This window comes from Dryas octopetala, chromosome 5 (assembly GCF_963921425.1).
Source record: "Dryas octopetala chromosome 5, drDryOcto1.1, whole genome shotgun sequence".
In the NCBI taxonomy this organism is placed as follows: domain Eukaryota; kingdom Viridiplantae; phylum Streptophyta; class Magnoliopsida; order Rosales; family Rosaceae; genus Dryas; species Dryas octopetala.
The window spans coordinates 18,971,011-18,994,642 of record NC_141370.1 but is presented as its reverse complement, the minus strand read 5'-3'; the positions used below and the strand labels follow the sequence as shown (position 1 = coordinate 18,994,642).

The 23,632-nt window shown below is 35.2% G+C and overlaps 1 protein-coding gene across 3 annotated transcripts; it reads right to left on the bottom strand.

Annotated features, from left to right (window-relative positions):
- Window positions 1–1,162: 1,162 nt before the first annotated feature.
- Window positions 1,163–23,632, bottom strand: LOC147285307 (symplekin). Of its 3 annotated transcripts, none has more exons than XM_086243509.1 (27): window positions 23,174–23,632; window positions 22,307–22,466; window positions 21,439–21,531; window positions 20,995–21,097; window positions 20,608–20,770; window positions 12,707–12,881; window positions 11,593–11,721; window positions 10,886–11,485; window positions 10,137–10,772; window positions 9,833–9,901; window positions 9,050–9,163; window positions 8,723–8,968; window positions 7,569–7,616; window positions 7,254–7,400; window positions 6,103–6,255; window positions 5,912–5,974; window positions 4,672–4,782; window positions 4,446–4,529; window positions 4,304–4,351; window positions 3,887–3,961; window positions 3,623–3,718; window positions 2,726–2,806; window positions 2,578–2,649; window positions 2,395–2,439; window positions 2,172–2,255; window positions 1,976–2,079; window positions 1,163–1,750 (listed from the first exon to the last, which is right to left on the bottom strand). In XM_086243509.1, exons 1-27 carry the CDS (start codon window positions 23,374–23,376, stop codon window positions 1,633–1,635), a joined length of 4,020 nt encoding a protein of 1,339 aa, XP_086099635.1. In that variant the 5' UTR covers window positions 23,377–23,632; the 3' UTR covers window positions 1,163–1,632. The 3 variants fall into 3 exon arrangements, with proteins under 3 accessions (XP_086099635.1, XP_086099636.1, XP_086099637.1); XM_086243510.1 differs by having other exon boundaries at window positions 10,137–10,763; XM_086243511.1 differs by lacking the exons at window positions 1,163–1,750; window positions 1,976–2,079; window positions 2,172–2,255; ... (1 more) ...; window positions 2,578–2,649; window positions 2,726–2,806 and having other exon boundaries at window positions 4,465–4,529.

Sequence of the window (23,632 nt, the reverse complement as noted above, 5' to 3'; positions counted from 1 at the left end):
AACAGATCTTATCAAGTTAATAATCCACAATAAATGGCTATTTTTAGTGGTTTCTAGGTAATCCTAATTTGTCGACACCCAGGATTTATTGGTCGTGCCCTGCCACATCTGAGTTGAGAAGTTTTTGTCTCATAACCTCACACGAGGAAACTAAAAGGATTAATCTATGGTTCAATCAGATTATTACATGTCAGTTTATTGCATGTGTTTGATTTTATAATAAAAAATCCTAATTAGGTAATAGGTTTGGCCCTTGGCCAACTTACAGGCTCACTCTGGCCTCATAAGTAATAGAGTTTCGAGTAATGATATTTTAGTAAATTTAAAATAATGTAGATGATAATAAATTGGCTAAACAATTTTTTGAGTTGATTGATTTTTTACAAGTGTTATCTTTAAATAATGTCTTACAATATTGATAGTACCGACCATTGAATTGTAGGTAGGAGATAAGATATTCTTATTATTCTTAAAGCAAAGTAAGGACATCCTTACTTGAAGGCTTGAAGCTCCCTAGATAAGTGATGACTAGTATTGCCTCCCGGCCCAGCTCTATGAGCGAGTAAGCGATACAAAAAATTATCAATATAAGAAGAGGATTCAAATTCTTGTTACCTCATAAGAAGATGAGCTATAAAAGACTACAAGCCAATTGACGATGAGTTATCATCATCTTTTATTGTAACTTTTTGACTTATTTATTTGTTGGCTTTACTGGTTTAGTATACACAACGGTTAATTATTATCAATTTAGAAATATAAATCGTCATTTTTTCAAAAGGAAATGAGAACAAGTCAACACGTTCCATAGTACATATATTATATAGCAATCATTGGAGACATTCTGCCCTCAACATGCCATTAGTTTGCATCTATATTTGTTTAAGAATCACAAGGCCTCTTTGTCACCACTACGAAAGCAGAGGGTAAAACGAATCGAATTGACACATGAACAAATGAAAGTGGATATGTAAAACAATTCAAATCGACAAAGGCACAATACATATCAAACACGACTAAAACAAACACAATATAGGCACGACACGAGAACCCATATTATGTTGGACCAAAATATCCAACCCATGAAGCATGGCATGACATGAAACATACCAACCAGCACTAGATTATGCACAAAGAAAATAATTAGAATTCATAGAAAAAATAAGTGCACAAGAATATGAACTGAGAAATTTAAGAAGAATACAACTACAATTTACAAGGGCCTGTTAATGGGCTGGACCATGCTTTCAGCAGCTAACTACCAAAAATATGAAACTTGTCAATTAAACCTGCCATCAGAACAGGATGGAAGAACCAAAATTTACAAGGATAAAAATACAAACATATGTATTAAAATGAAAACAATTATGGTACATTTCTCAGAGCAGCTGTGAGAAGAGTGCATCCCTTCACTGCCAATTCCTGAAGAACTAATTACTACATATGCCGCAGGACTGAAAATTTATCTTAGGTTCCACCAATCAGCAGTCAAAAACCCCAAGTGATCAGCCGCCATATTCGTGGTCAATTTAATATCTTCCTTTCCTATAGTATGGCTCTCAAACTATCCGATGTCCCAATTTGTACTATACATAGCCGGTGAAATTCTGAACTCCAAAGGCTCTCTAAGTATCACGTTGGAGTTGCTCCATGAACCGATGAACTTGTGTCTGTAGGGCGAAACGGTGATGACAAATGTGATTGCTGTAAATGTGTGTCATTTGCAAGACCAAGAACTGCAAGTGTTGATCTGCCAAACACATGCAATAAGTTCAATTTAAACAGGAGATAGAAACCACACAATATGTTATATGGAAAGGAAAATAAAATAGAAGGAACAACAATTACGGTAAACACCTGACTAATATAGTGAAGTGAAAGTCAAAATAGAGCAAATTCTAGAGCTTACAAATAGAAAATAAAGTAAATTGCCATGGAACAAAGTGGTTGGTCAGTCAGATGCACAAGAATATACCTAGGGAGTGAAGCTTTTACACTAGGCTGGCTAGCATAGGCAGCAAGGGGACTTCTGAGGTTCGCATATTTGTTCAGAGCACTTTCAAGTTGTGGGGGTGGTAACTGCAAGGGAAAAATAGGAAAAGAAATCGATAAACTAAAGATGCCAATAAAACGTTAGAGGAAGTTCTCCATATAAATAGACAATGTGCTACCTGTAACAATACATGGAAAGAATGTGGCTGGGTCTGAGACGCACATTTCAAGAAGCCAACCCAAAGTTTTGGCATTCTCCAAACCTGCAGTAAGATTACATACAGAATATCAGTTGGCCCCTAGCCATGCTGATAACCAGTCTTGACAAGTCAAACTGAAAGAGCACAGGACTTCAAATAAAGCAGACAGATAAAAGCCTAACTCTAACCTGAGTATTCATACCTGTTTACTCACAAGTTTTGAAAGGATTTCCATAACAAAATCAACCTGCATCGAACAAAAGAATGAAACCATGTACATAAACTAAACTCTGACATAATATGAAAATCAGGACTATATTGTGGCAAAAAAAAAACAAAAAAACAAAAAGGGATAGGAAATGAAGGAAAGAAAGAAAGAAGTTACCAGTGAAGGAAAAGCGTCAATTGCCTGAATAACTGTTCTCATAAAGAGAAGAGGAAGAGGAGTTTGATCAACCTGAAAAATAAATCAGTTACCAAAAAGAACTAAATAATACACATAGGACCAAGAGTAATAGACAACATATACATACCATCTGATTCAAGGCTTTTGCCAAGACCTGCTGTGTGAAAACTGTGCGTTGTTCAAAACAAGCTGAGCAAGCATCTGTTATCTGAAAACATGAAACAGAAGCATACAAAACATTAATAAATGATGCAGCACACGTAAGATAAAGAGAGGAATCATACAGTCACCATCAAGTCATGGCATAGTCACCGGAAAATGTGAAAAAAGTGCATCATGTAACTGGTACTTAATGTATACTTGCAGCATGTAAATGATATCTCCAACAAATTAAATGGAGTTAAAAAAGGATGCTTCATTGAGTTGTGTAGAGGTACAATGAGATTCATTCCAGAATAGTCAAACCACTTATCATTGACGAGGGATGCACTTTGACAAGTCAAAAAATCTAAACCAACCCAACCCATGGGTGAACCTGGGCCAGAGAATTTTGCATAAGCCAAAGAATTAGTTGAACCTCAAACAATCTAATTAGTCCCAAGTTGTTTGAGGTTTTATTCCATCCAAGTTGTATTTTCTAGAACAAATTGTCCTCAATATACATTGCACAGAAGATGAATATAAACAACCCAAACTACAGCATTAACCAGGGCCATTTTCCCAAGGCAGGGATGTAGGAAATTAGCTCAAACCCTGTGATGGTCCTGGGTTGCCCTATCTAATCCAACATGTGTAAACTCCACCCCAGACCTCTATGGTTGCCCATTATTATGAACACTGGCTACATCAAATGACTACAACCATTCTATTATCTGAATTTTGGGCATACAATTATTTTTGACACATTAGATAGAAGATAGGACCCCATGGCTAAGATGAGATTCATAAATCATCTTGTCTACTCGATAAGACTTGATTTTATATATATATATATATATGTATATTCAATGAAATAAAGACTTGCCTTCTTAAGTGCAGGGCCATCTTTCTCAGGAACAATGCCATGGATGGAAACCAGCACTTCTGCAGGAGTTAAAGCTGGACCTGTATGAGCTGAGCCCTGGGATTGATAGGATATGACATGTTGACTTCAGTTTTATCAAATTGTGTCTCATTTATTATTCAAACTTGAATTGTTTTCCTTGAAGAGAGAGAGAGAGAGAGAGAGAGAGAGAGAGAGAGAGAGAGAGAGAGAGAATGAAAATCAGATATAGAAGACCGCATGTACCTGCAGTATGTGAGCAAGTGCTGTCTGGAACTTTTCTAAAGGAAGAGCGACAAGCCGAGGGAATATGGGTAAAACCTGGATCCATAAAAATGATTAGTCATAAGGAAAACATCTATGTGAAACTATCAGCATAATAAACTCCACTATTGCAGTTACATTTTTTTTTGCAATTAACATAAATATGTTAGTATTGTTTCTCAAATACGATTTAAGAAACCGTGCTAAGGAAAAGAACATTATACAATAATTATTGATCATTTGGTTCAATTCGGGGAGTTAAGAGTATAAAATAATTATCATTCTACACTAACAGATTAAGTTTTGGGGAATAGTGTTAAACAAACAAAACTTAAGAAAATGAATATATCACATTAGAAGTACTAGAAGAGGAAGAGGAGCAAAATCTATGAAACAAACCTCATTTTTAGAAAGTGAAGACAACATTGGAATAAGAATTGTGACATCCTGTAGGCAACAATTATACAAATTAGGTTTAATCATTAAAATGGGAAAAAAATTTAATACTGAAAAAAGAAAAAGCTTTAGTTCTTCGAAAAACCTTTAATTTAGTTTCATACAAATGTTTAACAGTGGCTATCAGATCAGAAGAAGGAGTTGTCTCTTGAGTCAAGATTTGCAGCACCTTGCCATATTACCAAAAAAAAAAAAAATATAAGCATCATCTACATACAGAAAATTTATGAATAAAAAAAAGAAGAAAAACAAACAAAAGTTTCAATATTGAAAAACACTATCATAATAAAAACAGAAAATACAACACCCACCAGCATCAAAAGATTTTCACTTCCTTGTGGTGGATCAGATATAATATCAAGCAATTCAGAATATGATGACCCTAGGGCCCTTATAAGAACAGGGATATGGCGATGAAAAGCCTGCATCATTTCAAAGGTTACAAAATAATTAAATGTAGTGCCATTAGTAATTACATATGATTAAAAAAAGTCACATATAAAATCCTTTCTCACACGAGGCTTATTTCCTGGTGATGAGATGGGATTTTACTTACATTATGCAGCACTTGATAACATTAAAAAAAATTAAAAAAATGGCAGGACCTCATGAAAGATTCCACTTAAATCCATATGATATGTATGAATTCCATAGATTTTCACAGACAAACATAAATTAATTAACAAAGGAAATAGGAAAACCTAAGTCACAGAAACCCAACCCAGTTAAGATAGGTTTGTATCAAGTACTAGACAGTGCTAAATTGATTATAGCTCCACATTATTAGACGGGCAGGAACATTGGCTCTTTAACCTCAGTGGCATGGGATGCTTGCCTAAACTTAACTGACTGTCTTAGAGGATCAGCACTATATATATATATATACCTGCGGATGTCCGCACATTCGCACCCATCGCTGAGCGCTCGGAGACATGTTCGCACATTCGTTCGTCCACACCTGATCGAATCTATATATATATATATATATATACTACACAACTGATTTAAGTTTTAAACCTAGAAATCAAACTGAACCATTTCAAGCTTATATATTCTATAGTTTGGATCTGTTTCTGTTAACAAGCATAAAACTTAACTATCCTGATGTGTAAGAGTGTTACATTCAAGAAATGGCAGTCTTGTGTTAGTGTAAGAGAGCTTAGGGAACATTGTTGGGCCAGATTTCAATCAACTTAAGCTTTTGAATGATAATTTCAGTAATGCAGTCATATATACTGCATGACATATAGAATTGGTTCACCTGATGGCCCAACTCAAACCAACATGGCTACAGGACAATTTAAATGCGCCCACCCACCAGCACAAAGATACTACAGTCATTGCCAGGTCCTTAATTTGTTCCCTATGTATTTCAGCATTGTAGACACTCTTACTACAAGATACCTCACAGCTCACAATTGCACTATCACAGAGTTCATGCATTAAGTAGTCGCTTATGTCGAAAGATACCATACTATACAAAACATATTAACTAATCTAACATGCTAACAATAACTACAAATAATATCAACAGAAATCAACGAGAGTCACCTGCTTTACAGCTTTCGGGGCATGTCCATAAATATTAAATACAAGTTGAATAAGTCTAGGTTTCTGCACGTATTAAAAAATTAAAAGAAAAAACCCTACATTAGTGTTGCCAGGAAAAACAAGCCTTAGAAAAAGAGCAATTACCACAAGTATCTAATTAATTGCCGGTCAAGGAGAGATTATATACAAACCTTTGTACATAAAGCAAAAAACAAAGAAATGAGTCGCTGAACTTCAGGAAATGACATGGTTGATACTGGTTGGTCCTTCCTTGTGGAATCATTTTCAGAGCTTCCAGACTCCAAAATTTGAAAATCACTAACCAATGTTTCTTGGCTTCCAATCTGAAAAGAATTGGGGAGGAGAAAGACATGTAGTTTACTGAAGATGTTAAAATGCAGATGCTACTCTAATGGTAAGTGGTAACTTAAAAGATAGAAACCGAGTGTACAGTTAATGTCATCTAATTCAAAATGGTAACTTAAAAGATAGAAACCGAGTGTTAGAATTCCCATTGACTATAGAGATAATAAAAGCAGCAATCAAATAACAAGTAAACCAGATGACCCTGCAAAAGTTACTATGACAAGAATGTGATGTGGCACGCACCACTAATATGTACATGTTATTCGGAGGGTAAAGATTTGGGGAAGTTTTGCTATTAAATTTTACTAGGAATATTTTGCCAAAGTTTGAGTGAGAATCTGTATATATGCATCCTTCTCGGTAATTCTCGATATTCTTTTTCCTAATTTAATTAGTATACTTGGTGCCTAAGTTTTTTCCTATTTTAATTAGTATTCTTGATGCCCAAGTTTTTCAACCCTATAGATATAAGCTATTCTAGCCATTTGGCACGATCTTTCAGTATTGAATAATGAAACAGAGTATTTTCTCTATTTCATTCCAATTTCTTGGTATTCTGCACTATCAACAAGACAATAGATGTCATTTGTTCTTGGCATTCTCAACCGAGTATCAACAAGTCTAAAGGTAGGTTGTGACTGAGTGTTCCCATCTTTCGTGTTTGCTACACAACTTAATCATTAGGATGTCATTGCAATTTAGAAAACAAACCCATATGGAAAAAGGCAATTCATAAATATCAGACTATCAGCAGTCAAAATCATAAAGAAATATGCTTAGAAACATCATAAGGACCTTCAAACACAAAACTCTCAGTCTGGCCAATTGAAAAGTTGTTACTGCTATATTGCTGGTGGCATTTGCCAATGAGTAAACCCAACAGATGACAAAATGTTATCTTCACCATACAATATTCTCATGCTTGGTTGCACGAAAGAAAATGGAAATAGTAGAGGAATAATTGAAGGAAACCTACCCTCGCTTCAGCTCTTTGCCCTGTGGACCCAGATTGTGAATGCTCTATATCCGAAGGAAGCTGTTCTACAGCACAAAGCAACATATTTGTCGCAAATTTTTCAATAATTTCAGATAAGTAACTCAACTGATAGAGTTTGTTTGCCACCTGTCCAATACAAACAAAAGACAATTTGATGCATTATTAGGAATGGAAAAAACAGTTGCATTTCAAGACAGGGACAAAAATTTAATTGAAAAAGGGAGCCCAGCCAACAGCTTGAAACCAGTCCATTGGCAAGACTCCAGGATGTTCTTGAGCAGTAATATCCCATACCAGCCGGATAGATTTGGCTCGGATTTCATCTTGTGAATGAAGAGCACACTGCCATTAGGAAATATTAGTTAGGCATCTTTCTTATTTGAAAAAAAAAAAAAAAAAAGCACAGATTTTATTAATGAATTAACACAACAGACAGGCATATCTACATAAGACTATAACCAATCATGTCTAGCTACCCAACAACAGACAGGCATATCTACATAAGACTAAAACCAATCATGTCTAGCTACCCATCACTAAAAATTCTCCTCAGTAATGCTTTAAGCTTCTGCAACACATCAATGTGAACATCACAAAATCACAACACTCCCAAAGAAACTTATTGCAAAATGCTTCTTAATTCTTCTAGGGGTGCTACGAAGAATTAAATATTTTTGGATACACGTACCTCACTATTTTGCATAACTTTAGTATTTAAGGATACACAATTTAAATTGGTTGTGTACACAAACTAAAATCCCTGCTTATGATTAAGACCAATCAACCCCAGGTCTCTGACACAACCCTCTGGAGACATCGCCAGCAGGCTAGCTGGAACTTTGAGATATTATTATTGCTGGTCAGGCTACTATATAAGATCAGCATCTAGAAAATATCATCTCTATATGTGATCCAATGTGGTAGATAAATCACTTCTTACATAGTTACACCTAATTTTGTAATGAACAATCAATCTGTTTCAAAACTTTGCTGATACAGGATGCTAAATTGTTAAACAGCCAACCCAGTCAGCTCTACATACAATCTAGATGTTCATCTTTATTCAAATCCTCGACAATAATAATACTTTAACCCTTTGAATGTAAGAAATTCTTGGTCTGGTTCAAAAAACTCCTTTCATAGCCAATAAACATCAAACATGCACAACTATAAAACATTCTAAATTCACTAGTCATTTTATAGTTTTGAACCATCCAACATTAAAGCACTTAAATCTATTTAATAAGATCAGTACACCAGTAGTGAATTAGAATTCATTTGCTCCTGTGCACTTGCATCAACTAAAATGTTGTTCTCTTCCTTGAATTGTCAGCATCTAGATGTCATCTTACATGTTAGAGAGAAGCATATCCAACTTCAGACAAGCAATCAGCAGATAAATCAAAACGTTTAATAAATTTGATTCTTAAAAATTCATTCCAAGTTACCTTCAAAATGATATCTAAGAAGCTTTGTCGATAATGTGGCCGCCCCAAAATCAAACTCCAAACAGCACCAAGGCCCTGAGTGACACGCTCAATGTCCCGAACATCTTTTCCATGTTGATCAGTAACATCAGAATAGCAGAGATCATCTAGTAGTTTCAGAGTGGAGTCAGGCAGAACTGGAACTTCACCAAGAAGTCTACTGAATGATTTGTCTGACGCTGGAAAGGACTCAAGCAAAGACTTAGCCTGCATTGGAAGACTTCATATATCCACTTCTCACAGAAACGGCAATAAACACAAGGAGGAAACAGCTAGAAAAATGCCTACCACTGCCAAGAGGAACTTTTCGTACACAGCAGTAGCAAATGTAGAGTTTTCAACTGAATCAGACATCGTCAGAGTATGTAGATGGTACAAGACATGCAATACTAGCTCATGCCCCTGACATCAATTCTTATAAATCAGATTGCATAACATTAAATAACTAATCAACTAAGTGAATGGCTATTATTAGGAAAATCACTAAACTTATGACTAAAGACAAGTTCTTTGAAGACAAATATGAAAACTCAAACTAGTATACCACAACACTACCTCCCTCAGACACATTTTTCTAGATATGGCATGCATAGACAAATAGAAACCTTTGGCATATTATTTTTGTACATAATTAATGATCAAATTATATTAAATCAATGAACACATTGCTTTTAAGTACTTGCATATTGCCCCACGCTGCTCACCAAAGGGGAAAAAAAATCCTCACTCATAATATACAGATGGTTGACACTTGAAAATGGTTTTCTGCTGAATCATAGAATACAAACATACCCAGTTCAAAAGTATAGTTCTCTAAAAGCAGCTTGTACACCCAAGTCACTATGAGATGTACTAATAATGGCAGAAACTTGCCAAACTTTTAGTTTTTCAAATCACCAAACCAACATAAAGCTTACTTTTTTCAATATTACTAATTAGTTTAGGCTAGTTTAACAAAATGTCACAAATACCATATTCTAGCACACAATAACAGCTATCATTTATGTATTACCCAAAGAAAAAAGTTCAAGAAAGTTGGGAAAAACAGACACGAGAACCTGAAATACATACCTTTTTCTGTTGGTAATCCACAACAATATGTTTATGCAGCATTACAACAATTTCATCATCCGCATCAATCTGTGAGATGAAAACATTTACAGATACTTTGTCAAAATAAAGAATTCCGATTAATTGCATTCTGAATTAGAGGTTCATAGAAGACATCCATCAAATTTTATTTAAGGGTAAACCAGATCAAGAGAATCGTAGAGGTAAGAATAAGATACACAGGTTTAACATTCTTTCACAGTACCTCCTTTTAACTATTTCCAATCTGCATTTAAGTTTAAACAATCATAAGATTCGTCCCTACCTGAGCAACCAATCGAGCAAGTAATGCCAAGCGCATCTGACTGTAATCTGTCCCTTGCAAATACTTGTATGATTCAATAATCCGTTCAATTGCCAATTTTCTCACGCTTTGTTCCTGCTCTTGGGTCAGCTCAACATATACTGGAAGCTGAGGTAAATCCTGACACATATCTTCAGATGCAGACGTGTTTGAAAGAGCTGGAGAATGCTGATCAGATTCTAGAAAATATGAGGTATCATCCTCATCTTTCACTTCAACATCAGACCACTTATTTGCATCGAAGTCCTCATCAACTGTTTGTACAGGAGAACCAGTGAGATCTGAGGATACATTGATCTTAGGAGTGGGGTCAATTTCCACAGGTCCATCCAGAACCTCCTCCTTGGGAGCTAGTTGACCAGTTCCAGAAACCAATGGACTATCCAAAATCTTATCATCACTCTCTGTTTTGGGCATGGGAATTGCTAAAGGAGTTTCAACATTTGTCACAGCAGGAAGCGAATCAGGCTTACTTAAAGTAACTGAACCATCAAAGTCAGATTGCATAGCAGTAGTATCCTCAACAGCAGGTGTGGATGCCAGTCCAGCAGACACTGATACACACCGCGGATCAAGGCGACGGGGATCCTGAAAAAGCTACCAGGAATTTAATTCAAAGTATTTAAGCATCCTAAAATATTGAAGACTGATTAATTCACAGCAGTAGTAGATACAAAAACATGAAGACGCTACAATTTAGTGAAGTTTACCCTTCGTGGATCTCGCTTGGAATCCGTGAGGAGATTATTCATATTGGACATATCAGAAACTGATAAGCCGGTTACAGTTGTTGAAGAAAAAGGCCCTTGTGCAGTGAGAACTGGAGACTGTGCAGAAGAGGTTGGGGACCCTGCAACAACTTGTGCCGAACTACTTAAAGAACCTATCTGCCGAGGAACTGGCAAGTTCCCGAGCCTTGTCAATGGTGGGGGCATCTTAGGCAAGTGCCTCATATTTGTTATGACAATATCAGCCAACAAATCAGGATGGATATTTGAAATAAGAATTTCAAGTGACTCAGCACCTCTTTCCCCTTCAGCAAGCAAAGCACCAATCATGGCAATCATTTGCTCCACAGGAGTCAATTCGCCATCTAACATAGGAACGTCAGAGGACACTCCATTAACAGAATTGGCATCACACCCAGAATCATTCATTTGAACAGGCAAAGTCGAAAAGGTGTCAGGACCATAACGAACTCGCTTGGAAGGCATCTCATGACTATTAGCTGACTCTTCAATATCCAGAAGTGTAGGTCTTTTTTTTAGCAGGTCCCCTGAAACAGGCAACTGGCTTGACTGTTGATCATCCTGATGATTGGAATTTCAATAGATTGTGAGGAATGAAACCAAAAATTCAGTGATTCCATTCTCTATGTGAAAAAATAAATATTTACAAGATGGTGAATTTATTTTACCTTGCCCAACCGAGCATCACGTGAAGCACGCTCAGAATTTTTCAACATTTTATCAACTTGACGGATTACTTGATCAGCCGCATCCCCAGCATTCATAGCTCGTAGGGCCCTAAGCAATCTATCTCTTGACTGAAATGCGACAAGGACGAACTTGTCAGGCAACAGAACAGATGGAAAATGGAAAAATTTTGGGACTTTTGCATTTTATCTTTTAATGCTTAATGACCTCACAGTTTCATTAATATTAGAACAAAAGGCGCACAAAGAAGCCTACTATGTTGCTTTATGTTAGCCTTTTTGCCTGTCATGAGGAATCTATTCTGGAGGGTTTTATGCCAAAAATCTGGAGTTTCACAAAATTATGGGAACATGCCTAAGTTTTCACTACTAACGGGAATAAGAAATGTTCATATCTTCAATGAAGAATGTCTACTATGCCTAATTGTAGAATGTCCACATTTCCTGACAGACTGTGACCATATCCATGTCCATTCACAAAAATACATGCCTATGGATGCAACGTTTTGAAACACAGGATTTTTCATGTAAGATCCTCTCTATTTTACCAGAAAATGATTAATTACTCATCAAGATGAAAATGAATTTTCCACTTCGAAAAAAAAAAACATATAAATTAACGGAAGTTTTTATCTCATATCAATCCATGATTCTGCCTTTATTTTGACATGTGGACAGTAACTTTTAGAGTTCTACAGGGTTGAATGCAAGAGATGACTTTAAAATTTCGACAACATCAATACAACTATCAAATCAGGCCCCAAAAGAAAATAAGAGAAAATATGTGAAAGAAAGAAGACAAGAGAGGAGATTATTAATTTCTCTCATTTTTGTTTGGATGGATAGAAAGAAATTAAGAAAATCTAAATTAAAGATATTTTGTGTATTTAAAAATCAAACATACAAATCTCCTCTCCAAATCATTCCACTTCTGGAGAGTTGGAGAGAAAATGAAAGTAGTGATTGATGAATAAAAATTGTTTCTTATCGGGAAAAAAAAAACATTGAAAGAAGTGATCGGAAGGGGCACAATAATAGTGATAACTGATAACAACTACAGCAACATATGGAGGAAAAAAAAAAAAAAGCACTGTACCTCTACAATAATTGGTTTAGTACACCTAAGGAATCCCAAGAAGGCAGTTCTTAAAGAATACTGGATGCTGGCAGTATGGCGCCCTTTCATCATCTCAAAGTTTAGATCAAAATCAAATAGTGCAGAAAGAATGGTACTGTAGTGAACTGGTCTCTTCCTCGCTATGGCGGCAAGACTGTCAAACAAAAGAAAAATGTTTGATGAGGAAGAAGCACTATGAATAAGAACATAGTGAAGCAACACAGGTCCGCAGAAAATTTAAGCAGAACTACTTGAAAGCTAAATAGTAACACAAAACTTGAGGGGAAATCCAAAATGTTGTATTCAAAGTAAAGCACTATGAGATGAAAACTGAATTAAAAACAACAAATTCCCGCTCTTTCAGATGAAAACCAAATTTCAGTACAGAACATCTACATCATGAAAACATGAGTGTGCCACTCATGCACATGCATGCATCTACAAACACAAAACACACACAGTTACAAAACCCACAGAAAACACTGAAAGTAAAAATGATTACCAAATTTTTATTTTTATTTTTTCACATAGGAGCCTAAGAAACTCTAGTATAGTCCTCCAATAAAATTCCACTAAGCATACAAATTATTCACTTAAAATTAATGTTAAGTATATTTAAAAATGACTCTTAGAAATGACGGCAATCAAGTTTCATAGATTGCAGCTTCTGCAATAAAACTTCTCAAGAGACCAAAGAAAATGCATCTTCAGTGGGGGACAATCATCAAGAGCAAGATACTCCAGTGTCGTCAGAGTGAGGTCCACAGATAATAGTGCACCTATTCTTTACAGATTGATAACAAACCAGAAATCATAGAATGCTCTACACATTTTACATGTCAACACACATTTTGTTCTGTATATCTTGTAACTTTCACCACATTTCCTCTTGTAATATTTAACCATATTTCTTGATTTAACAAAAGTCCTACTTGTTTGCTTACAAGTTACAACCTACAGATATAGGTGACTTTGTTCAACCAAGACATTGCTCCTAAAATATCTTAAGAAGGTCATATATATTGTCTATTTGTCATCTTCTTACATATAATCTTAATTAGTTTCCTATAGTAAATAGATAATACAAGCTATTGAAACAAAAAAAATTATGCCTTATGGCTTGAGGATCATGTATACAACTTGCAGGAATAAAATGCATCCTCAAACCCATAAGTGGGAATCACACCAGAGAAGGAGAATTCTTATATGCCTCCAAAAATAAATTAAGAACTAAGTAGTTCCAACGAAAGAAAAGCTAAGCAAAAATTGAAATAGAACACTGAGGAAGATGAAACTAAAATAACTTATTAACCAGAGACTGGAGTAAACCACCATTTTATAGGAAACATAATTGAGTTATTGACTTCTGGATAAATAATAATAATAAATAAAAGATTTTGCCTGACAAAATTAACCAAGATGATGACATCCCCACAATGCATCCCCCAAGAACGAAATTTTACATTCTTCTTCTTTCTTCAACAATCTGTCATATTGTTTTTCATATTGTTTAGATGCTAACTATGCAATGGGCATCCCACTCATTCTCTTTTCTTTTTATAAAGGTGTCCCAGTTATATTCTTCATACCATACTTTTGATAGTAGTGTCTATAAAGCATTTTATTTTTACTCTTCCTAGCTTGGAAAAGGTCTCCAGAAGACAAGTTCAGGTAACTTATGAGAACAAGCATATATGATACCAAGAGCTTCTACTGGAAACTTAGCGATCTCTATAAACCTCCAAACCAAGCCAATAAGAAAAATTTTGACATATGAAAGGGATACATATTACTAAAGTATATGCATATCTCATGAAATTCAAGCAAACCACAAGCACATGAGCATAAGCAATGATTATAAGCACAACTAAGGATGAGGAGAGCAAACTAACAAATTGAACTAAATGTATCACAACTAAAATTCTTCCAACTATAAATAACAAATTGATTGACTACAGAACGAAGCTTCACAAACTTTTTATGGAATAAGCAAAAAAAGTAGGAATAACTGAGATCATCTAAATTTCACACTTTTCACTTGACTTAATAAACATCATTGCTTCGTCACAGAGGTTAATGTGTTCAATTAAGTTCATACATCAGACTTCCCCATTAAAACCACAAGTACTGAAAAATTCAAAACAAATCCTAGTTAAAGAAATTCCTAAGCATCTAGATGAATATATTGTATTAATTGTTAACTCCAAACAAACAAATGACCCAAATGACAAATCCTGTTCAATTGAATACTTGAAACATTTTCTGCTTATTTATTCAGTTACAAACAAAAGCTCCAATATCTATGCCGCTTAGGCGCTTAAATATTATTAAGACTAAGACTAAACCCTCCTCAGCCTTTCTCCAGTACAACAGGAGCTGTGTTACAAGGACACTTAACATATATGCTGAAATACTGTTGCATTGCAGTGTTCTCAAAATCAAAAATACACGAAAGAAATCAAATTATGGCTAAACCATTCAAGGCGTTTCAAATCAGAAGGGTTACCAGATAGTCTGAACCATATTGTTGCCACTAACCTAAGTGAACAACAACTGCAGATCACTGCCAGGGTGCCACCTAAGGGTCTATATCCTATTTCATATCTGTTGAGCACCGGTTAAGGATGGTCAAGGATATTCTGTTTGGATTAAAAGTGAGACAAATTTTTAAAAAAATTTCAGATACTGGGATTAGGACTTCAAAATTATACAAAGTTTAAGTAAACAAGAAACCTAAAGAAATGAAAGATTACCCAGGACAAGCAGCATAACAACCAAGTTAACATATCTACAAAACCATCAAGCAAAAAGGATTGAAGGCACAAAAACCCAACCTCAATCCATAATGTGCAGTGCATGACCAACTGAAGCTATTAAACTAATCTCAAAGCAGACAAAAATCTAAGTCATCTGTATATAAGAACTATGAAAGAGTGGATGCCCAAACACTCATGCCTTGCTTAGGACATATTTAGAGGGTCCATCCCTTACCACTTAAATGATTCACTTAGACTATTGTACCCAAGACATTGTGCAGGTAAATAACTCTTCTAATAAGATTATCTCATGGTACTTGCTTTATTTGAAAAGTGAGTTATACCCACTTTCATTACATCTCATTGGTACCATCAAGAATAGTTCAACTGTAACAACCAGTTTCATCCCTAAAATTTTATTCATCATTTCAGAACTGTATACACTTCTCCTACCTTGAAAGCAGGCACTTGTTTGACCACCTTGTGATTAGAATTACCTCGTAAGGAACTATTTAATGAAACGCTCATTTAAATCATTCACACTGCTTCAGATTCACATCGAAACTTTTATACAAGGATAAAGCTGAATAGTTGCTACTCCTCTAAACTAAACAACATAGAATTTAAATTAACCCTTGTAGCACTCCATCAAGCATCATCTAGAAGTTACCAACATAAGACAGCATTAATAGATGAGTATAGAAAACCCACATCCATAAAGTACACATTTTTTTATAATGACAACAGTAACTACATAAACAGTACAGCCAATCCACCAACCAAATTGGTAAGGCCTGTACTTCACCCATCTCAAACCTTAATTAAGGTGCATACATACACCAACTTAACAAAAGCACCTAGGGATGAATCTCCCTTGTTTCATGTCCCAGTGCCACTTACACTGGCACCCAAAACCAGCTCAATTTGATTTTTCTATGGGACCTCAGAAAGAATATATCGCACTATGGTAAAAAATTTTAGATATTAACCTTCTATTTTCTGGAACTCATCCAAAGTTTTTTATAGGAGCACAGTCGCACAGAACATTTAGTGGAATCTATTTCATCAAAATAACAAATTTTCAAGGAATCACCATGGAATCTACTATAATCTGCAGAGTGGCTTTTTTTGTTAGAAACACAAATTTTATTAAGAAAACCAAAAACTGAAGGAAATACAAGCAAAATGGGCAAACAGTCCATCACACACCTAAACAACAGCCAAACCAAAAACCTGTAAGCATTCAGAACACGCAGCCTGACTCTATTCCAAATTGCTCCCACTTCCTCCAATAATCTGTTAGTGGTTTGGGCCACTTTTCCTACCTTATGTCATAATGAGTACTTGCCATCAGCTTAGAATCTTATAATCACTACAAAAAGTTAAGGCTTCACCACTTTATTAAATTATTTTCAACAATATTAGTATTACATATAAGGATCACCCAAACTATTTTTGTAAATATTGTCACTCGCAAACTTGTAGTACAAATGTTGACTACAAAATATTAGCCCATGTCTTTTAGGACCACTACCATGTGCCAAATCACCATGAAAATAACACTCATAAAGTGTAACTTATTTAAAAAAAAAAACATAATATGCTAAAAATGACAAAACACATATGAAAATACATAGGCTTAGCCAATAAAATATATACAAGTAAATTCATCAGCCCAACAAAACCAAAAGGTGGAAGCTATACAAGCACCAAAGCAAGACATGCTTGCACAATATAAATCTAAGTAGACAATTTTCTATGAATGAAGACTTATATCCACTCCTAAGTCTTCAGGAATCACTCCTTTCTCATGAACTTATTAGGACTCCTTTGGTCATTAAATAGTAAAACTTTCAATCTATCCACATAGATCAATTCACCATACAAAAATCTGATGATAACCTCTCCAAATATTTTGATTATGTTAGTCCATGTCAACATGTTGTGATTTCCATAAAGCTATTTAATAATATAATATACTGGAACCAAGTATTGCACAATTAGATAAATAAGTAGCACATAATCGATCTCTCTTTGGTGCTGTTTTGTAACTTTTGAGAAGGTTAAGGCAAAACAGTATCTCCAGTTTCACTATATATGGCTACCAACACAGGCATTGCTTCCTACATTTACACAGACTTCAAGAAGACAAATTTTCATGAGGCAAATGCAAGTTAGTAACTACCTGATACAATTTCTCACATTTCAGACACATTTCTTTCTAAGATACTTTTAGACCATTTGCCACAACCTGAATGCATGTTACTAACTACCTATATTTTCTAAATGCATGTTACTAACCACCTATATTTTCTAAATGCATGTTACTAACTACCTATATTTTCTGAATGCATATTTGCTATTTGTTTCCATATTTGCCACAACATGGAAGTCTTTCTATGAGATAAACAAGTTTGTTTAAACTTTCTCACTGTCCTCATCACTTCAAAAGACTTCTTTTACATGTAATAACAATATATTTCACTATTTTAAGCTGTCATATACCCAAAATACCAACATACTAGCATCGCACTTCCCAGACAAAATGACTGCACAACATCACATCTAACAAAACTTTTGTCAATAGCACATGCGTCCAAGTGCAGATCCTGTCATCAGATACTTTTCCTTTTCTCCAAGTTCTGGTATCTCGTTTTGACAGTCCAAGGATTTCAGCTATATAGCATAGAAACAGAAAGAGAACACAATTTTCATGCATGTGATTCATGTCCAAGGTGTTAAGATGTAAATAAGTAGAATAGACTACGAAATTGAATGAAAAATTAAACTGTTAAAACTAAAGCTTGGTTGACAATGACATAATATAGACAATGATGATTTCCATGATAATTATGATGAAAATATTGTTCCATATCAAAAAAAATTTCAATTTAACTGAACTTTTTTTTTTTTTTTGGTCGACAATTTAACTGAACTTCATATGAAATACCAACAGTCAATGTTTCCACTCCATTTTAGAGGATTTAATTGATTGTAACTGATAAGACATTACTAACAACTCACTCAATGACTTCGAACTACATGTCTAAATTGCTCAAATACATAATCCTCAGAACAATGAATTTGAATAACAAGTATTGAGTGAATAAACTGTGCTGTTACCTCTTTCAGTCTTCACATATCAAAATTTTAATATATATATATATATATATATATATCTATATATGTATATATACGTGTGTCAGAACTAATAGGAATATCGTTCAAAGTTTAAAGGCCAATTTGATTGTCTAGATGGTATGTTTCAGTCTTAAGGAACCAGATCTTCATAACCTATATGGCCAGAAACAACATGGGATATTACAACACATTTTATTTTGAAATGCCAACAACAAACAATTCAAGATTCAACGAAAATATAGGCTGTGATGTGAACTGCCGATCATATAGAAAAAACAAAATGTGCACACACATAACTCCATGCAAAGAATCAGTGTTACAAAGAACTGAAAATTTGAGATGGAGAACAACAAGAAACAAGAGCAAAATATTGAATAATAACCCTTGGTTGAAAAGAAATTTTGATTATTAATGTGTTAAATGTGTATCAGCTGTTATAAAATAATCAATACATCTTCAAATAGCTCACACATTATTAGCTGCATGGGCATACAGCATAGAAACATAAACACTGGTAAAGTAAATGGTCTCTCTAACAGTTTACAAACATAAACTGCATTGCTTGATCACCATGTTTCCCTCAGCACATGAGATGACCATTTTATCCATCAGTTATCCAATCTAATCACCGGCCAATGGTGCTCCACAGTACCCAAACAATTTGCAGTTTAACATTGTCTAGCCCTGTAACTCCCATTATCTGAACCACCAATGCAGCAGTGTCCAATGCCATTACCTCCTCATAAGAGAGCTGGTCAGCATGCTGCAATAATATCACAAACAAGCAGTTGAACTTGTACTAAAGCTGTTCCCCAAGCTTCAGCGATCCCTCCATAAATTTCAAGATGGTTAAACTGATGACAAAATCCAGTTTACCGTCTATATGTTAAATATTTAAGGCCTTCATTAATCTGAACATATTTAATGGCATCAGTAATGGTGAAGAGACATGATAGTATCACTTTAAATTACAACCAAATACATTAATGTTGCAACTTCTAGTGACTAGTCACCTTTTTGCATGGAGAGATGAAGGATAAAGCTAGAATATATTTGAATTCTTCAGGTGTTATAAATTCTGGACACAGTAGAGATGTGGGTGTAGGGAGGAAGTTAAGGCTACATTAGAGCTCCAAAGTGTTCCATTTGATGAAACAAAGTTGTGTGCTTTAAATAATTCAATTCTAGTTGTACTTCAGAAATAAGAACTGTATGCATGCTTGGTGCATAAAGTCATAATGGTAATTATCTTTGCAAATTTAATGCATATGTACATGTGTACAATGTGTTCCTTTTTATCATACAAGACTTATCATGTTAAAGCAATATCTGCATTTTATATAGGAGTTAAAGCAAAATATGCTAAATCCATAATATGAGTGACTAGCCACGAATAGGCATACAAAATATCGTAAACTGAAGTTGTATGCTGATAATATATACACACAATGTATGCATAACACCCATGAACATGTAGACAGCCAATTATCCAGAATTGAAATTGTATTAAGTTCTCCATTCTCCATTTGAAAGAAAAATTTACAGAAAATGAAAACCCATGACGCAAACCCACAGATGTCTTGTGTTAGTGTGCAAGATAACGGATAATAGGTCCAACAAACCTGAACACTAAAGCTTAGGATGAAGGTTTAGATACCTGAATATTAATTAACTCCTACTTTCTTATCAAGAATATCAAATTTGGCCACCAAAACAATAGTACAACAGGTGAAATGCAAAAAGGAGTCCAGACCATGCACTCAATATTCCTAAATTTTTAGATTGCCACATGTTTCATCTACTTATTTCCCATGTCATTTTCTCCTTGAAGATTCACATCCATGAAAAGAAATCATAGAAAAAGAGAGAGAGAGAGAGAGAGAGAGAGAGAGAGAGAGAGAGAGATGGACTTCTTAACCATGAGAAAGTGGTGTAATTACACAAAATGAACAAAGAACTTGCTACCAGCAAGTGAGCACTCACCAACTGACAATGGTAATTGTCAAGGAACCATGTAGACTACCAGTCGACCGCAACAAATTTAATAGAATGCCAAGGGTCCTATTTGCTTCTGACATGAGCATGTACGGGTCAAGAATAGGGTGTCTACCATCCAGCCACGAAATATTAAAAGCCCTTCTACTTCCTGTTGTATATACAACCAAATTAACACCAGAATAAACCAAACTCTAAAATAGATGAAAGCTTGAATTTCTGAAGAGACTGGCAAAGGCATTAGGTAAGAAGCAATGCAACTGTCTAAAACCTACACTACATCATCTCTACATCATCTCAGTAAGACTGTCGAGTCTTCAATTTATTTAAGAGAAGATTAAAAAAAAAAAAGCCTTCAAAGTTTGAATGCAGTACCTTCGGCAACAGGTTTTTCAGAATCATTGGTGTCAGATGTGAATAGCAAAACATACGTTTCCAAAAATTTCAATGCAAGCAACTTTGTCCCCACAGAACCAGGCTACAAAATCAAATTGAAGCAACTTTCAGGTTAAACTAATTTTGCAAATATCTAGCAACAAATAAAGTATATGTTCAAATTGCAAATGTTTTTATATATGTTACATTAAAATTCTATACTAAAATAGAATACATTCTAATGTTTACAGTGTATTCACACTTATTCAAGAGTATTTATTAAGGTTTGGATGCATTTTAAAAGTTGAAAATTGACACACATGTATACATATATATATGAAGTATGGTACCCCTGAACTTAGGAAAGAAGAAAATTCAGACAAACCTGAGCAAGTCTAATAGCAGTTGGAGAAAATTGAAATAGACTAGCAAGTAAAGACCTACCTCTAATGCAATGGCAAATATGGCGTCCTTGAACTTAGCCATCCACGACCAAAGTTCTTCAAGCCATATCTCGACTTTACCTCGCCGGTGAAACTTTTTGAGAACCATATGTATTCAAGCAAAGTAAACAATATGATTCAGAAAAGGAAGAGAGAACTGACAGTTAAAGTGTTAAACCAAATAAGAAATATATAAAACTTCCATCAGGTAAGTATTTGAACATATAAAATAAGCTTACATGGATCAACAGATTAATAAGCAAACATGACATTTTGTCCAGTGGGTTGGGCTTTTTAGTTCTTTTTAATATACTTTTTTCAGGCATAACAGGTTCTTCCTAAATCAGTTCACAATGTGCTTTTACTAGACAGTGTAACTGTGGTTGATAATTTACACATAAAAATTGGAGTATTTTTCCTTTATATTGCTTCTGGTACAAATGAATTGACTTGTTTAAAAAAAGCCTTGTTCTTTGGATGTTTTATCTCATGTCTGATACTGATTTGAACTTTTGTGAGTGCTGACCACTGATTCCATGATTTACAAGAAAGAAACCCTTTTGTTCTCATTATGTTTATGGAGCACAGAACACTTTTGTTCGCATTATCCAGACTAAGTCGAAGAGCAAGTTGCAAAGTAATGAAAAACATATCAAATAAATTAATCGAACATATTTGTTCAGTATATTCAATATACAAGATTAAGTACATATGTGCTGTTTTGGCTAATAATTGCATATGTGCTTTTTTGCTATTAATTACATATGTGCTTGCATGTTATGTTCGTAGCATATGCAAGCACATTTGTGCACATGTGTATGTGACTTGCGTGTAGAGAGAGAGAGAGAGAGAGAGAGAGAGAGAGAAACCTGCAGTGTCATCTCCTCCAAGACACTAACAAAGAAATTTGTGCAACTAACAATAGATTGCCTTGCAACATTAGTGTCATTGTCTTTCAACAATGCCAATAAGACAGGCATTAGTACAGATGATTCCTCCATTGCTTTCAAGCCAATCTCCTCGATTACCCTGTCAGCCATAAAGAATAATGGATCATAATCAAGCTTGACCTCAAAAAGGGGGAAAAAATGAAATTCCTAGTGAATATTGCCATGCACACATCCCTGACACATATGTGTCAATAGATTTTTAGGCAAAACATTTAAATATGAAAATATCTAGGCTCACATATATGACAATCAAGTAATTTAGTGCATGCAACAAACTCTGTTAGAATCGTCCAAAGCACATAATCCACGAAATTATCATGGTGCAACAAAGGTAACATTTTTCCTCTATTCTTTCTCATTCATATGAACAATGCTTCTGTTACAAAGATGACTATCACCAGACTAAAAATAAAATCCTTCAAATAAGTCAATCTATTCAACAAGTGTAACAAAACGGAAAACTCAAATTCCTCCCTAAAATAGAAGGATTCCACCAAATTTTGATAAAATTGCATACATATGCATGCATACATACGTACATACACACACAAATGTATCTATAAGGGTCAACAGTAAAACTAAGTGTTCAACAGGACCAAAACGTAATGGAGAAACACAATGCACCCCATAAAGACCCACGAAGATAAGCACAAAGTCACAAACTTTGAATTCTATAAAATTCAGAAAATCAACAAAGTTGAAAAGCAACTACAACAACATGCTTATTTGGGCAATCAATCATATCACACTTGCCAAGTGGTAGAATTTAGGGTTTCGGGAACTCACTCGAGGAGGGATAACCGGACGAGGCTTTCGGGGGAGGACTGGAGGTCCACCAAGTAGGGGAAGAGCTCGGCGGCCGAAGAGAGCTCCATGGACAACAAGACATCCTTAGCCTGGCTCAAAGACGAGAGCTTGACGTCCAAATCGCCGTGGTTGTTGGCGGTGGCGAGGAGAGAGAGTACTTGGTCTTTGGGAGCTCCGGCCATGATTGCTTAGAATCGAATGTGTTGGGTTCAATCTGGGTGCGTTAGGGTTTTGAAAAGGGTGAGAGGGAGTTTTGGTGGGATTGGGGTTGAGGGCGAGGGAAGTGGACAGAGAGCATAGGATGAAATTGAAGGGGGGTGAAAGTGAAGCAGCGGGCTGTTTGTTTGTTTATTCTGTTGTGTGAAAACCAGAGAGGAGATTTGGTTTGGTTGGGTTCGACTGGATTTCGTTGATGTGGATTTTGAGGATGTGTTCGAG